The 18523-nt window shown below is 34.4% G+C and overlaps 1 protein-coding gene across 4 annotated transcripts in view; it reads right to left on the bottom strand.

The window, feature by feature from the left end:
• PAM (peptidylglycine alpha-amidating monooxygenase) overlaps positions 1-18523 on the bottom strand; it is a 78863-nt gene that overhangs the window by 28236 nt on the left and 32104 nt on the right. For all 4 annotated transcript variants that reach the window (XM_010285259.1, XM_010285260.1, XM_010285261.1 and 1 more), the window contains exons 7-13: positions 16831-16879; positions 16256-16323; positions 14510-14590; positions 14318-14394; positions 13924-14027; positions 9244-9431; positions 8523-8594 (exon numbers count right to left, since the gene is read on the bottom strand). In XM_010285259.1, the coding sequence (XP_010283561.1) occupies positions 8523-8594; positions 9244-9431; positions 13924-14027; positions 14318-14394; positions 14510-14590; positions 16256-16323; positions 16831-16879 (639 nt within the window). The remainder of the gene's footprint in view (positions 1-8522; positions 8595-9243; positions 9432-13923; positions 14028-14317; positions 14395-14509; positions 14591-16255; positions 16324-16830; positions 16880-18523) is intronic.

Here is an 18523-nt window from a genome sequence, read left to right as displayed (position 1 = left end):
TTTGCCTGAAGATACTCAGTGGGAAAGGCACACCAGCAAGATGCACCATGTTACTTGTTTGGTCTTGTTTGAGATGGGACAACCTGGCCTTTAGAATGCCTGGGTATGACTAGAAGAAGACAGGGGTGAATGAACAACTTGCTCTTGTTGAAATAACTGAAGTCTAGCAGTGCAGTCTCAGGGAAGCTGACTGATTAGATTAGTTTCGCAGAGGATACTCACACGTGCTTCTTACGTGTAAGCTATCACAACAATTCCCTCTATGTAACACAGTAAAAGATGACTGGCTACAAATACCTATAGTTTATTCTATTCTGGAGGGAGCGATACCTGTCAAGACCAGTATCTCCAGAATGAAACAATGCACAAGCATATTCCAGTAAGTTTAAACTTAATTACTATGGCAGTTCTATACTAGGAAAATTATTTTACAGGCCAGTGTTTTGGAAAACAGTAATAAAAACAAATAAAACCACATCATTGGCAACTTCATTGCAAACAGTGAGTTGAACCTCACCTGATCTCAACAGAAGACCAGATTAGTTTAAGGTTAATAAAACAGTTTAGTGTATTGACCACCAAAGTCTGGGTAGAATCCCAACGCTGTTGAACTATCCATGTCTAAAAACAGTCCTTCTTTTTCAGCGCTAAAGTGTGTTTTCCTCAACTTGCAGCGAGCAGTGTCTGTTCGTGGTCCTTATGCAGCACACCGTTATGCTGTTGGAAGTACCAGTTTCCAGTCAGAATGAAGTATCTAGCCAGGGTGCTGCAGGATCAAGCTATGAGATATACGGAAATTTCAGCCAAAATTCAGCCATAGTAAGCCTGTCCACAGAGTTTGAATGTGTAGCTGTTAAGATACATAAGTGAAAATTCATTTTACTGCATTTTAGAAAAAAGGTAAGAACATCCTGGTGGTGTCTGAGAATTCTCGTCTTCAGAATAAGTATTTGTGTCATAATGCTTGTACAGTTTCACTGCGACAGTTCTGGTAGGCTCCCCAGTCCATCACTGGCTTTCCAGACTTTTGTTAGGAATCAGACTGAACAGGACTTCAAACATGAAGCCACTGCTGCAGCCTTCTGACAAAATGATGTCTTACCAGGAAGCACCCAGAACTGTGAGATTAAGAGCAAAAATCTAGCACACAGTCCTCTGCGTTGACAGGGGACCAGTACTGCAAAGTTTATGTGTGTTGCTGCAGCTCAGCTGGTGTGAATACTTCTGTCGAAAGTCTCCCCTTCTTAAGCATCTCTGATCTGATATGGAGTCAGTATATTGGTCCCTCCAAACTCATGTCTCAGTCCTATTATGATTATAGTAAGTGATAAATTTTCAAAATTGATGTCAGGTTTCCTAATTATCTCTGAATAAAATGTAGTGTGTTTTGAGACTGCATGTTTCTGTCTTATCAGGATGTGCTTCTGTTTAGCGTGTTCATCTGGCAAAAGCAGTCAGTGCTTTGCCTTTTAAGAAGTGCTGCAATCAAGGTCCATATGATATGGACTCCAACTATGACTTCACCTCATCTTAAGAATCCAATAGTATCTATGTAGTATGTTAAGAATCATATCAGAGAATGTGTTCTTCAGCTGAAGATATGGAAAACTGGCTGCAAGTAATGCCTTTAAGACTGTGCCATCATGAATAAATGCCCTCCAAATAAAAGATTATCAAAATCAAGGGTTTAGTTTTCTTTGCCTTCTTTGGATCCTAGATGAAGCTACTAAGCTCATTCTAACAGGCATACAATAAGATAACATTGCTCGTAGAAAAGAAGGAGAGAAAGGCATGGAAAGACATTGAAAAAGTGAACAAAATCTAATGTATATTTATTTGAAGTGACAATGGACACAGTTTGACATAACTGGGCAAAACAACTTTCAAAATGGCTTTTAGTCTGCTATTAGTTTTCATGCGAGTCCTACCATACTGATTTAATCTCTTGCTTTGATGAAAGCATTGGAAAGATTCATGAGAAGTAAAAAACATTAAGAAAGGCTGTTTTCTTTTTTAAGGGATTTGAGAAGGGGGGAAGGAGGCATAGATCTGAAGAAGTGAAAAGGGTTAAGCTGCTCTAGAGATTCCTGGTCATTAGCACCGTGCCTGAAGTGATACACACTTGTAGCAAAGCCAAACAGATGTGTTTGAAGAACAGGAACTGTATCTGCTCTCAAGGCACTTCTAAACATCTTACAAAGCTACAGGAAAGATGGAAGAAAAGGTTAAAAAATAAAATAATCGGCCATTTTCTTCTATGTTTGCATGTCCCTAACTACTACTATGGCAATGTAAATTCACTTCCTTTGTTTTTAATTCATTGTTTCTTTTATTTCTTCAATTGTCAAAATATTTTAATACACAAATGTTTTGAGTGTCCAAGCATAGTGTATAAAATCACTAGATTAAAGGAGTTTGTAACTGGGAAACAGAGTGTTAAAGGCAAGAGAAAGTACGAAAGAAGATGAAAGAATCTTTACTGAGGATTACATTTTGTTACAGATGCATGTTCTTCATCAACAAATCAGAACCTGAGACTCAAAATCCAAGCTGGTTGCAGTTTCCTAATTGCCCTATTCTCTCCTTTCCTTCCTGACCAGTAATAAGTTCCTGACAAGAACCAATCATTTTCTTACAATAAAATGTATTGATCAGCTACTGCTAAATGACTAGCAATAAACACAATGGTTTTACTACGTAGCACTTTGCTGTGCTCATTTGGGTATATTATACACTTTTGTAATTCAGGCACACAGCAAATTTCTATTTCATGCAATACGTACTTATAAATACATTTCTTCTCACAAAATTACATATATGAGACTATATTTATTAAAAGGTAGTTCTGCTATCTTCAATTTATTACTTTTAAGCATCATCATGCTTTAGTTTTTTAAAAAAAGACATGAAAATTATAAAAAAGGAAAACATTTTGGCCATTATAATAAAAAAAAAATTTTGGTGTGTTTTAAATCTGTGCTATGGCTTCATCATTTCTCTGAACTCTTTCTTTACTAATACATTGTCCACTTTCCATTTCTTCAGATATGTTAATGATATTATAAGCAGTTTTTGCAGTTGTTCATTGATAAGTAGTCTTTTACATTACAGAAAACACCTAAGGAAAGTCCCTCTATAATTTTAAGAACCAGAGAACATAAACCAGGTGTCAAACAGTAAAGACTGAAACATTTAATTTAAAATGGTTTCTTTCCATGCTTGTTATATTCTTCTCCTGCTTAGATATACAACCTATACCAACTGCAATTTTTTTGTTTACAGCTCATGCTCCTTTCTTTACTGTTCTGAAGATGCTTTTGTAAAGATTATGAATAATCTTCTAACCAAATCAAAGGCTCATCTTTTATTTACACTTCGAGCAGGATCTTTCAGTGTTGAAAGAACAAGCAAACCCTCTGCAATTTTGGATCTTCCTAATTATACCTCTCTAACTGTAAAGATTGCTCTTAATACCTTACAGTAGCATTTTCTTCCAAGGTTTCATTCAGCCACTTTTCTCTTACTTTTGTACTCAAAAAGGGACCTCATATAATCTGTGAGCACAAAACATGCATCCCAAGCTTGAAAACATCTGAAGTTTCTTTCATATGTCTAGCATTAATCTAAAAATGTCTCTAACGCTTCATTCTAGGCATCCCACACCAATACTGGAAAGTGAAATTGTCTTCTGTTTCAAGCCTTTCTCCATCAATCTAAGAAATTTTAACTACCTACCAAATTGAACTCCTTTCTTTTCTTACAACCACATACAAGCTAGCAAAGGTAAGTTATGAAATACTTGTTTTAGAAAGGAATGTAACTCATGGCTACATGTGCTGGCATAAAAATACATCAAGTCGTACTGGTTGACTGCTGCCATAGGTTTGCCATGTAATACTATCACAGAAATACACTACTTCATTACCTGAAAAATCAAGGACCTGCCTGCATGTTGATTCTCCTTTCCTCTTCCTTTCAACACCTATCTCACAAGAAATTCTAGGCCTCCCTGCAGATTTACCCCTCGTTTCTTTTTTTTTTTTTTTAAGAAGGAAACAAGAGAGATGAAGTAGAAAGAGGAGGAATTATATGTCCTCCTTTCCCTTAAATAAACGAGAAATTTCTATCCCAGATACAAAAAGCCTGTTCAGTACATTTTTATTGCAATGAGCTTTTCACAGAAATGCACAAGTGAACAGAAAAATATGCAACACTGAACAGACATTTCCATTTCTCAAGTCACAGATTCAGCTACAATGTAGGAAAATATTTCCAGCAGTTTAACAAATATGCTGTGCATAATTATTTATCTGTATGTGGGTGAGCTCCCATGTGCAAATATAGCATCTAACAACTAAAAATAATTAAAAGATAAAATAATTAAAAATTAGGCATGCAACAGGTAATAAATAACAAAATCATGTGTAATCTTAATTCAGACCCCATTTTATATGGATTATGATGTTACTTTTTCTTACAAAGAAACCTCCTTATATAATCAATAGGCCATCACTTTAAACATTCTAACCTCTAAAACAATGAGACAGAAGTCCAGTGAGGTGTTTTTCTATGCAACGTATCTCACCACCAGGACAGCATTCTATAATTGCAGATATAAAGCCCAACTTTATAAAAGCTAAATTCTGAATGCTGAGCTCAAGCTGCAGTATTATTTTACACATAGGAGATTTAATAGCATTTCAGTTAAAACACTCAGCTTGAAAAAGGGACTTCACATGAGTCTAGTTGGGACATTCAAAAAGAGAGATTGTGTTGAACTTCACCATTTGAGCTCCTGGAATCATTTGTGCCCACAGTAATCATGAAATAACGGGGTATGAGGGGATAAAAAAATGTTTTGGCAGTACAACTGACCAATACTTACTCTGTCATTTCAGATTCCACCATCAGAGGCAAAAATACAGAAGTTACTTTTTTAGCACTAACTTCTAAATTTCCTCAGTGAGACACAAGCAAAAATGTACTTTTCTAAGTGTCACTGTAAACATTAATACCAGGAATAAGACAAGAATTCCATCTCCTTTTTCTCCCATGTATTAGTAAGTAATGTACAGATGTGTACACACATGCCCTTCTGAAACAAAAAATCAAATCTTACTTTTGGTTTATATGCTGCAAGTGAATTTTCAATTCAAGCCAGCCTTCAAGTTTTTTTATAACCATTTAAACATAATTATATTGGCTAGTAAGAAAAAAAAATGGCCTATTCTGCTTCAAAAAAAAGTTTCTGATTATATCTAATGCACACAAAATGAGTTATCAAATCATGAGCCACAGGTCAACAAATGAAATATTGCACATCTGATTAACCATCACCTGTATATTCCTTCCTTGTTATTAAAAAAACTACTCCTGATATTTTGTGTGCACAGCTTTCAGTTACAGCAGCACCTGACTTTCTCAATAGTAAAGGCTGCTCCACTGCTTACATACCAAAACAAACCTAAACTCAATTATATTATGCCACAGACTACAGCCAGGAAAGTGTTGAGCAAACAGAATGAAACGCATTTAGGCTTTTTTTCTACAGGTGAAGAAGAGACATATAGCAGACATGGTGAATTCTATGAACAGATAATAGTTATTTTTCACTACTGTATCAACTGGATACAATTTAATCAAACTTTTTCTGGTGAACAAAAAAATAAACATAGTATTTGTTTTGCTAGGGACTTTGTGTTTCAGTAGGAACAGGAAACTCTCCAATATGCACAAATGTCTCCATCAATTGCATTTCCTACAATAATTAACTTCCTATAAATAGTTTTATCTTCCACATAAGTGACAATGCTGTTTCAGAAACAACATAGTGAGGTCAGTTTCATTAAGGTAGTTCAGTTTAATTTTAACACTACAGGGATTTAGCTTTGTTTTCATGCTGAGTGGTGGTTCATTTTGCGATAATTATTACTTATTTCAATATATTTTTATTAATGTGCTTCTGATGAGTGGAAGTGATGAAGTTGAAAATTTAATGTAAAAGCAATGATAACTCCTAGAAGGTGCCAATATAATGAACTGCTGTGTGTAGCAGGAAGTACATCTTCTAAACCTATGCCCAGGCAATCATGTGATATACACATTAATAGCACGTTCACATGGCAAGTTTTTTTGTTTTCCTCTTTTGAGGCAAATGCTTAGATTTGATACTGCTTACATCAAAATCTGTCTCTTTGACCATGGCTCTGCTCCCCTGGTTTGTAAGTATCTCCAGGGTAATATAACAATTTAACAACTATTCTCAGTTTTAGTGAATTAACAGTGTTTACTTCAGTTACCTGAAACTAAGAAGGGGGAAGTAGGTTGCTACAATATAATGAGTAATTAAGAAAAAAAACATGTAAGATAAAACACAGAATTATGGAAAGATCTTTGAAGTACTGTCTTCAGAACAAATCAAAGTTTTAATTTACTGAGCAACAGCTCAGCAGCAATAGAACTAATCTAAGCCTGAGTTTTGGTGGATCTGTGTTTTGTAGATAAGCTTATCATACAGAGTATGTCATGCCAAGCCATAAAGGGAAAAAAGTATGTTACAGCCTTTACCTCAGTGAAAGTACGTATTTGCTTCTGTGCAGCTTAGGGGTCCACTGCTGCCTCCCTCCAAATGGTAGAATTTTCCTGTCATTAGGACCTTGTCCAAATTTGGTTGATATTGGCTAACTCACTAAAGTTACTTGAAGAGATCAACAAATGGGCAATGCAATTACATAAAACCGGTTTGTCCCTCAATACCAGACTCCAATTTGTATGTAATTTTTATAGGCTCATTTTAGTAGACCACTTTCAGCTCCTGGTACTCCCAGTGTAACTTACCAGGTGCTCATGTGCTTGTAAGACAAAAAAACACTTTCTAAAAGAGCCAGCCAACTTTCCTTCTTTGGAGACAGAAATAAAACCAAATCTGATTTGATTTTTCCTTTTGCTTTTTTTGCTTACACACATGTAATTCAACTGAAATTAGACTTGTATTAATGTAAAATTGAAGCTAGGCTCCTGTAAATGATGGGAGAATTTATCTTAAATTAACAATTAAGAACATGAAACAAAATTCTCTCATGGCAACTACTGTATTTTGATATTTCACATCATGAAGCCAACTAATTTCAAATGGATAAAACAATGCAGTGTGTTTCCATAGAAACATGTTTGATGAGGATGTATACTAAATACTGGTCTCAGCAAATGAGTCTGCATTGCAGAAATGTGGCTTTGAAATGAAAAAACAGGACCTTGTTTCAACGTTTTATTTCAAACATTAATGAATTCAATAAAAGACGAGATAACAACATCCTCAACCAAATGCTAATGCACTTATTAGTAAGATAAGGGTGAAGCAGCTTGTCAGCATAAATCTTGATATAAATCAAGAAGCAGCTATCTCATTTTTCTCTGAAATAGGCTTAAAAAAATTAGAATTATATTTCATTCTAAAAAAATCCATCTTAAATTGACTAAAATAAGTTTCAGGTATGGAGTTGTAAATATTGCCTCTAGTAGTTTAAGGTACTTTCAGTCAAGATGCTCTTACACTCTCGAAGCTAGTTTTTATGTAACTGTAACTTAATTATTTGCATCAACTCTGCAAAATGGCAGAGTATATAGAAAATCTAACCCCTTTGGGAGACGTTATCAAAAACTCTAAACACTGACCTAATCTTTGCTCTCACTACAGACAAAAGGAAATTTGCCTGTAATTTATTTAGTCTCTGAACCTCAACATTGTTCAGTGAAAACAGTATGAAACTGTAGCTGACAAGGTCTTCTCCTTAGTATCAAGATTTGTAATCAAGATTTTTCTTGATAATAAACCAGTATTTATCTAATACTATATGATCCACAAGAACTTTAAGGTACAGTCTTAATATATCTCTGAAACATAAATAACATTCAGCATATTTCTAGAAGCTTTATGTCATGTATTTTTTCCTGCAACTAAGTACTGCACACATTTTTGCATGAGTTATTATGCGTATATGCACATATGCACAAAATGCAGTGAAAAATAATTTAGTATTAAACATTAGCTGCAGTCAACCCACTGCACGTACAAACAATATTGAAGCATAAGAACGTATTATTCCCTAATACATACCTAGGAACACAAACTGAGAAATAGGCAAAGAGCTAATAGCAGATAGTTACATACAGATTACAGAATAGTTACATACTATAGGACTACTTCTTTGTATCCATTTTTTAGGATTGCACTTACAGATAAATTACATCCTTCTTTAGCAAATTAACCAAGAACAGGAAAATCTAATGAGATTAAAATGCACAAATTTTACTTACAAGGCTAGAGATCAGATGTAGAATGATTTTTAGAATTACTTCTTATATAGCATTCAATCATATTAGCTGTACAGAACATTGCAAATTGCATCAATTAAAGATAAACAGATTAAAAACTTTGTAACTCATTAACAACCATGATATAATTTATCAGTATTTTACATTAGTGAGCCCCTTACTTGACACAGAAATAAACAAGTACATACCCTGATCCAAAATCTCTTCCTCTTCTTTTTTGGCCTGCTGCAGCAAAGAACTTTTATCAGTATCCTTGGTTTCTGAAAAATGGATTTAGGATATGATGTTAACCTTTGAGTGTGAATAGAATTGAGTACCTTTCTACTGGGCAAAAAAGCCCTTCTGACATGAACATTTGATATTTTTATCTATCTGTAGTAATAGTACCAACCAGTCCAGCAGTAGAACAACTGGAATAAAAAATTAAGGTTTGTACTTTGCTACCCAGACATACCAGTCAGATTACTCTGGATAAGACTGCTGATGCAACTAATATGCCTGCTAGTGTTCAATATCAACATTTGATCCCTTCCATAACAAGGCACTGGGATCCAGTGGAAATGTTATGATTCAAATTTGTAGGAAATCGATAGAAGATAAAGCAAATAAAAAAACCTGTTAATATAAAGTACTGATATTTGGCACAGAAAATAGGTCAATCTTTTGGGTAGACAGCTCATAAAGTTATAAAAATATGCTGGAAATTGAAAGACAACAATAGGAAGAAAGAGACAGAAGACTATGGTAGACATTTCCACCAAAACCATAAGCAGAATCCCGTGATGGTCTATAATTAGCGATTTGAATTTTATTCAGAATTGCATTTCCTTTTTATGAAAATTTAGCATATCAGATCAACAAAAACACAACTGTCAGTATAAAAAGACTTGAATAAAATGTTTTTTCCACCTTCATGATGTCCATGAGTCATCTTTAGCATATCGGTCTTGACAGGAATAGGAATATTTGCCTCCTGTGGTATATTTCTGAATATCTCAGGGTTTGCATTCTGTGTGCAAGTCATATATGAGACAGCATGCTTGGCTTCCATATAGTACATGATGTAAAAATTACACATTTCATCATTGGCTGTTCCCCTACACAACACAGAAAAGATGCGGCAGTTAGGAAAAAATGAGATTAATACAGCCATTATTCAACAAATTTAACTTAACAGAATATTAAAAAGTTGCAATGAAATGTTTAGAAGTCCCACACTAAAACATTTAATAGCTTCATTGCAGTGAATATCAAAAATTACCTTCAGTTTACACTAGAGAATACCAGTTTGCACAAACTCCCTAGGTGTCTCAGAAATTCCTAACATTTTTTTTTATTTTACAGAAAACTGCATCAGCTATTCAAACTGCTTTTCCTTCTCATTTCCCTGATATACTCCTCATAGTACCCAGTGTGTCATCAACTATGCACATGTTCTGATGAAATATGACAGAATTGTGTCATTCATTATGTCACCATTCATATACTTCTCTGTCAACCTGGGGCAAACCTAATGTAAAATCATTGCAAATAACGTCTGTTTCATTTCAGCTGCTATCTTTTATGACAGTTTTTTTCCCCTCATGTTCAAGTGGATCCATTTAGTGCCCAATCACACTGGTTCTAATACAGCAAAACTTAATTTTGTTACATATTAAAACACCATAAACATCTCTTAAAGAGAAGATCGCATTGCCATCTTGAGAATAACTTGATCAGAAGCTTCCATAAGGAAAACATGAGTGCAAGAGCAGTAATTAAACACTGGCAAAATTCAGTTCTTTGATAAATGTGCATGTACTTGAAACAGAAGAGGCTCTCTGTACTGCTACATAACCCTGTCTTCAACAGAAAAAACAGCTGGTATGAGAAAGAATGTTTTGTGAAAAATACTACTTTGTGAAGCAGACAATACAGTGCCTCTTTGCAACCATATTCTGTTACTGTTTTTTTCCTCTGCCATGTAGGTTGATATTTTTATTTACAGCTATAGTCTTGACAATGGAAAAAAGCTAGGACTTATGAAGAAATGTTCACAAAATAAAGGGTTTTACATTAAAATTTTTTAATTGGCTTTCACAATTACCCAGTGAGCCCACACTCATAAATAGATACAGGGGTGGCCTATTATCTGTTTGCAAAAGACGTCAGCACTGACTTTTCCAGCAGCATCCTGCAGCATTCATTTATTCACCATAGCAACAATAATGACACCAGCTGGAGGGGAGACAGGGTGAACATGGGAGAAGAGACTGTTTCAAAAGGGGAACTGGTATTTTTCCAAGTATTGAAAATTTAGCACCCCTTGGAGACCACAAAAACCAGACTCTGACTTGGCAAGCTCTGCTTAAGCTTTTAGAAGGAATTAGCTTCCCTGTTAGACTCCCAACATCTGTCACTGTAAGTGCCTTCTCTTTAAAACTCCAGTAGAAAAGGGGATGTGGAACCCACATGAACTCTTGGTTCACCTGGCATGTTACTGTGTCTAAACATTTCAAAGTTCGTAATTTTAACTATTTACAGGGAAAAAAAAACAAAACACTGTCAACAACAGTTTTATAAAATTCACAGAAACTCCAGAATCCTTCCATTAGATAGGAGTTTAATGAGTAGAAATGCTGATGCACAATTTAAAAAGAAAGAAAATTCAAAAATTTATGTTAACCTCATTCACGCCACTCTCACAGTTATCTAGAACTATATGCAGATCTTGGTATATTAACAGTACAGAGTGAAGCATAATGAAACAGGATTTAGCATTGAAAAGCAAGACAATGCAGTTAAAGAATCTTAAATACTGAATGGGAACATTTTGCTACAGGCACATAAACCTTCTCTTCCATGGTACAATATATCTGTTAAACATACCTTGAAAAGGAAAGATACAGGCTGCACTACTTTTCCTCTGTTAAGAGTTTTAAATAATATGTTACATTCCAACTGGAAAAACAAGCAGCCACTGTGGCCAATAGCACTTTCCTTTACAAAGATAGGATCTTTACACTGAATGGACTCCAGTTCTTTGATATCCCTGAGACTACTAAGCTGGGTACTACTTGACACTATGTGAATTCTAATGTTTACTCGGAAAAATCATTAAATTATCTGTTATAAAACTTCAGTGGCTGCTTGCATGGAGTACTTACATGGTCTGTAGAGAAAATTAGACAAAGTTCTGCTTTATAGATTAGGAATAGTTGATATCCTCATTTGACAAAGGATAATTCAACCTTTTAAGTTGAAAAAGTTTGAGCTTGAGGAGAAGTCCAGCTAAGTGAAATGGATCATTTATGAACCTTTTGAAGAGATGACTCCTGCCTCACCTCTTTACACCAGAGACATGAAGTCTGTGCATATGTAGTTACCCTGAACTTGTATGTACCCAACTGCACAAGGAAAATCAGGTTTCACTTCTGAATCTTGGTTTGCCAAACTCTACGCATTTAAGAGGCATGCCTCAATACCTAACTTAATTTCTTAAACTAGGAGAGGAAACAGCATGAAAAACGTTAATGTAAATCATGGGAGTCATGAGGTAATGCAAGATAATGGAAAGCAGTTAGTGTAACCAGAGAAAAACATGAAAAAAACCAAAACCAAATGTGTAAAGAAACCAAGAGCACAGTAAAGAGGGTATAAAAACAAAATAAGGACACGTATCGCCCCTCCCCGATCTAGATACTATGTAATAAACTTGGCCAAAAATGACATTTCATTCATATGAAAGGGACTAGTTGACTATCACAGAAATTATTACACAGTTAAGAAAGTATAACATTGAGAATATGTTATGTTTCAAATATTGCTAGCATATATTCTGAATGGTTAGGCTTTAAGTGATCAGCTTTGGGAAGGCACATGGACAAACTAAACTCTATGTTTGTTTTAGTCCTGCCTTCTATGTATATTAAAGATAAATCAGGTAAGAAATTTAACATCTTTTTTTCAGCTAGTTTAAGAAAAAACAAAAACACAGGCAGAAAATTGTTAGTGACTGGGAAAGTGAACATGCAGACTTGATCTGATACTTTTCAGATACGCATTATTTCATAGCTTTCCCTTCACGTTTCTACTTCCCATTTTTTCAGTGCTTATATTTGGAACTCAAAGGTTCTTTTAATATTTGTTTTGGACCAATAAGTCATTCTGAATGGCAGCAGAACAATTGCAACATCAGAGCAACATTTTCCAAGATTAAACAACTTTAATTTAATTTATGTTAGCTGTATCTTTACATATACCCAGCATTATTGTGAATGCATTCCTTTTTATCCATTCATTTCATAGTACAGTGATAATTATTTTCCAACTATATATATCTGCATATTGTGCATTAATTTTGTCTAATAGTTTAAATATTTGCTTAAAATGCTTATGCATTGTTTCTTAAAATTCATAGGTAAAACTATGTAATAAAAATGTAAAGGTCTGTTTCTTTCTTTTATTTCTGTTCCTCTTACTTCCCCATTGAAAGCATATTAGTACATGGAAAGAAAAGACCATAATTGTCCTAGGACTGCTTCTTAAACTCTAAGGATTACTCAACAAACAGGAACTACTTTGGGGAATGTTACAGAAACGTGACAGAAACTTCTAGAACTTGCGAAAAAAAGGTCTACAGTTCAATTAAGGTGTTGGATATATTTTTGTTAGTGTTATGACCTCTGTAAAAACCTCTTCTCAGAAAATTCATTGTGCTTCAGCTGCCACTCATCAGTATTTCAACTACCTACTGAAAGGCGATAAATTTGTGTTGAACCCTTAACCCTCTACTGCGATGCAATCTTAGCGTGCTCAGTGCACTAAAAAACTTGTCCCTTGGGATAATGGAGCACATACTTCCAGAATGGAGAGATTTCTTCAGGGTATCTTCATATCTCTACATATACAGTAAATTACGGTTCAAAGAACTGGAGCCAGTTAAGAGAATATTAATATTACATGTATTTTATAATCTAGTTGTATTTGTCAAATTGATCTTATACAGCAGTGTCATCTTTGTCTGAATATCATCAATGACAAACACAGTTCATATTTTCATATTTATCATTATTAGTCATTCATGTTTTTATTGTTTTTTCATAAAAGCCTGTATATTTTTAGATTGGAAAAAAGGTAACTGGTACGTTATTCTGAATTTTTAAGGTTAGGTTTTAAAATAGGTCAAAATTTATCAGAATTTTTTAGCTTTCATAAATTTTCTTTCTGAAATAATGAAGAGAAATTCTGAAGCTTTATTATTTTAACAGCCAATAGCTTCAACTTATTAAAAATACATTTTTTAGAATTGTTACTCCGAATCCTTCTCTAAGTGCAGAACAGCCCAACATCTAAGTAAGGTGTTTGGCAGCATAGCTTCACCTGAGAAATGTTCTGAACACTTCAGCAAAGTGATTATTCACAGAAGTAAAAGCAATGAACATTGTGTGGAATTACACCTTTAGCAGACTAGACAGCAAAACAGACCATTCTGGCAGAATTGAACAGTTTATTAGAATTATCTTGCAAGAAGATATTAAACAGATACATTTCTACACATAACCAATACCTTGGCAAACACAGGAAATGGAAGAAATAGAGAAAATTTACCCTATATGTGTCTCTGTAGTTCTGCCTTCACCACTGAACACACATCTAGCTGCTAGGATATCATCATAGCTAACATCTACAGGATGTTCTACTGGATAGAATGCCTGAAACAGAGAATGATTCACCACAATCAGTGAAATCATACTGAATTATATCATACTGACACATACATGAGAATGACAGTGCTATGCATCTGAGAAGTAATTTCAGCAGGGTTTTTGCATCATAAGGCATTCATGATAATACTTGGCAGTATACACTTTCAGTGGCACAACAACATGTACCAGTGGTAACACAATGACACAAATCTGTGGGTAGATGACTGCTAATTCAGCTTCTCCGTTTTAAATAAAGGTAATTAAAATTCACAGTTAGAATTAAAAAAACAACCAACCTGTGGCAGCTGTGGACTCTGTCTACCAATCAATGTCCATTGACCGTTTCTTACTCTGTATCCACTCACTACTTTACCTATAACATACCAATATGCATGTGAACAAGAGACATACTTCTAAAAAAATCTGTCATAGTATCAGCATTGTTGTGTTAAGTATTCGATATTCCCATGTTGCAATAAAACTCTTACCTAGTCTGTGTGTATGAACTCTGTAGGCAAAAAGGTGCATTGGAAACCTTTTGTAATGGCAGGCAATGTCTGCATCAACCACTGTTAAAATATGATGGAAATAAACAAAGAAAAACACATTATTTATCAAACAGAAAAGTTAAATTACTGTACTTCATTCAGAGTGGTTTACAAAAGGTACACCTACTCTGGACAACAGACAATTCAAAAGACACTGGATAACATCTTACATTTCTGCAGTGTCTATCTCAAGACATCTGTAAAAAAACACTAATAAAATATGGTACAAGTCACTTGAGAATTACATTCTGTGGTGATGTACATACAAAATGGGGCTGAAACTCCAGTGTACATTACTGCTATTTAATGAAGTAAAGCAATACATTTGCTTACAGAGTATGTTGCGGGACACCTGAAATAAACATAGCTGTGGTAAATAGTCTGCTAAGGAGAAAATTAAAATAAACTGATCTAATTCTAAACTGATACAATTTATAATGAAAGCTTGATTTTAAGATCTTTAAGATCTAGTTCTAGGCCCAGTCTTAAAAATTTAGGGTTAGGTGCAGACTTTGGCAAAGAAGTGCTGTACAGGCAATGTTTGCCGGCTAGTACTTGTGTTAGGTGTTGTAACAGTAGCTAAGGAAGAGCCTACAGACAAATTCCTCTGACGATGCCTCTCTTGAGAGGTATCTGGGGACTGGTGGCATTTTTCCTGTTATAACACATTTCATGCTTTACTTAAGAACTGAAAATTTGATTGAACATGAGAAGGTAGTTACCGACAGGGACAGAACTGTTTTTATCCCCCTTTCCCTCACCCCTTCAGCTGAAAAAGTAAATTTCTGCATTCATCAACTATTTGGAGGGAGAGGGGATTTACTGGATATGTTTTCATATTGAAGCACAGAAGTTAATCCATTAAGTTTCAATTCAAATTAAAAAGGATTTCAAGCTGGTGAATTCACTGAACAGTTGGAGTCATCTGAGTATTTGACCAACTCACCCTGTTTAGGAAGCTAACTGTAAATGAGACAAATGGTATTCTCGGATTTCTAATTTAAAATTCTGGTACAGCATAGGAAAACGTAAAGTCAGAGTTCAACGTAACATTCCATGCTAGCTTGAAGAAATTATATTGGGACTATCCAAGCTGAGTTTCAGATAAAATCCACTGAGTAGGGTTCTGAATAGAAACTCTTTGGAAACTTTGTTTTACAATGTTTTTTCAGCATTTTGACTGTTTAACCAACTAGTAACATAGGAATAAAATTTTTGAAGAGCAGCTCTTTACTGGTAGAAATTAACTTATTAAAACTGAACTCTTAGTACATCACAAAGAGCATGAATGATGAATGTATATGAAGAAGAGTCCAAAAAATTTTAAGGATTTTTGGGGTGAGTGGGATAAGAAAATATTTATTTGGTATTTTTCAGTAAAATATTAAGATGAAAATAAATCAAAGAAATACTCTTAAGAATCTTAGATACTTCAGTATTGCACATACCATTATTGTTTTGTATAACATTGTTTTCTGCAACCCTGATTGCCTTTACTGACGTAGTCATCAGGAAATACGATACAATTTAAAAATTATAACTTTTTTTTTCATCATTTGTTTAATTAAGCAATTAAATTGTCCATCTACAATTCAGCAACTCTCTGCTAAATCTTCTTCTGCAATGTGCAGTAAAAATAAATCAGATATTGAAATTATATAATCACTTTGTAGAATTACGACTCACCTTTCTCGCCTGGTGGTATTACAGTGTCCACAGACATCATAAGATACATTCCAGCAATCAAAGGCTGCCTGCAATTCAAAACCCAAGCTCTGCTAAACAAGTCCTTTTTAAAACCCGACTGTAAGTGAAAAATATGCAATACTTTTTAACACCAATAATTTCTAAATGTTGGATTACGTCTGAAACTGGTCTACTGAGAGAGAAAGCAGCTGTTACACAGCACCTCTCTTTCCCTCCTTTTTTTCATACTAAGCTATAACTTAAAGCATTTTCTAGAAAGTATGTGAAATAGGACAAAACTGTCATCTACATAATTGCTGTCCTTGTCCCATATTTCTAAATGTGAAGCTCTTAAGTTGGATCAGCTGAGTACTGATAGCACCGTGTCATCAAGTTTTTTAACGGAAATTAGAATTTTTGCCAACAGATGACACATGACTTCAAAATTCTTAATATTTTTAAGAATTTATTATTTTTATTTCACATGTTTTCAAATGAATCTAAAGGAGAGGTTACCATGCCTTCGGTTGTGATGAAAAGAATAATTATAGGTAAATATTTTTAAAGATACTTACTTTTGATGTGTCAGATGTAAAGTTACACCAGAACAGTCCTTGTGTTTATCTGCACAAATCACAAAATGGTTTAATCATTGGCAACTGATCCCATGCAAAATTATTCCACATTAATAACATTCTTCTGCTGTATAAAAAACAGCAGAAGACAAAATAAGTTTTAATCTTACTGTTTGCAGTAAAACGTTCACACTGTGGAAACATTACTAAAATTTGCACAAACCTGAACATCAACAGTGCTGCATTTGTATTAAAAAAAAATTGTATAAAAATAAAACAAAACTCTGGTGGATTAAAAACTAACTGCTTTTTTGACACTAGAAATTGCAGACCTTTATGAACTATCATATGGGAGATGAAACAGTGTCATTTTTACAATAACAGAAAAAGTTTGTTTGCTTCAAACAAATTTGCATTTTGACAAAAGTTAGAAAAACTAAACATTTGTGGAAAAGCAATGATTTTAGCCATTAATAATAAAGCAGCCATAGATCCTTGTAATAAAGTCAACAGGGGAACCTGGGATACCAATACAGAGGGCAGTTCTGTTTAACGTTGGATATCCTAGGACAGTAAAAACAGTTAAATTTGTTTGCTAATTTTCCGTATTAGCATTATCTAGTATGTTTGACATTTTAATTTAAAGACACTATTGTCTTGATAATTACTCAGTTTTAGTTGGTGATCTGGGAATTCAATCTTCATTCTTTTTCAAGAAAGTTTCCTTTTCTTATGTTTACACCAAAAATAGCTGTAGTTAGAAGACTCATATAGCTCAAAAAAATACCCTCTAACAGTATATGCTTCCGTTAAGAAAGAGAACAGAGTAACTATGGATCTGCTGACAGGTGATAGCTTGAGAGAGATTTTCCTCCCATCAATACTGAAGTGAAAAAAGCAGTGTATTTATTTGAAGAGAAGAAAGGATAATGACTAGAGTGGGACAAAACAGGGAGACTTTACAGATTAAAAAGTATAACTTTAGGTTTTCAAACATTAGCTATTTTAGTCACATCACATTTCATTATTAAGGGATAATATTGTTTGGTTTTTACCATCATTGATAGTAGAACTTACTTTCAAAATGTTCACAAAGTAGACAGTCACTATTTTACAAAATGTATAAATTAGTACATATGTAATCCAAGTGAAAAAGCTGCTACCCAATTTCATTAGGTTCTCATAAGGTTCATCATCAAGACATCTGAGAACTCTTAGCTTCTCCAGCTCTGTATGCCCCAGCAAATGCTTCTGTATTTAAAAATCTGAATCAGTAGATCACAGTTGTACCTTTACAAGTAACAAGAAGGAAGTCTTCACTGTATATGCAAAAGAAAAATTAGAACAGTAGCTCCTTCATCAAGACTACCTGCTACTGTAGTTGCATTGAGTGTTGGGAAAGCATGTCTCATGGGAATTTTTGAAACCAAGTGTGATGAATCAGAAGGAAAGCAGCTGAAAATTCAATTGGTAATTCAGAAACAAAAGCACAGACATTCAACGCAGATGGAATTTCTGACTGTGTTAAGCTACATGTAATACTGCCTCAGAGTTCAGTAGCTATATGCTGTATAAAGGATTGACTATGGGTTTGGCAGAGTATTGACAAAGTTCACTTGCACTTACAGTAGAAGCATTTTAAGACTACACACATGTGCACAAAAATGCAAAGTTAGTCAGCCAGTTATTCCTG

Source organism: Phaethon lepturus, unplaced genomic scaffold (assembly GCF_000687285.1).
Source record: "Phaethon lepturus isolate BGI_N335 unplaced genomic scaffold, ASM68728v1 scaffold574, whole genome shotgun sequence".
NCBI lineage: Eukaryota > Metazoa > Chordata > Aves > Phaethontiformes > Phaethontidae > Phaethon > Phaethon lepturus.
This window is presented reverse-complemented; position numbering and strand designations above follow the sequence as displayed.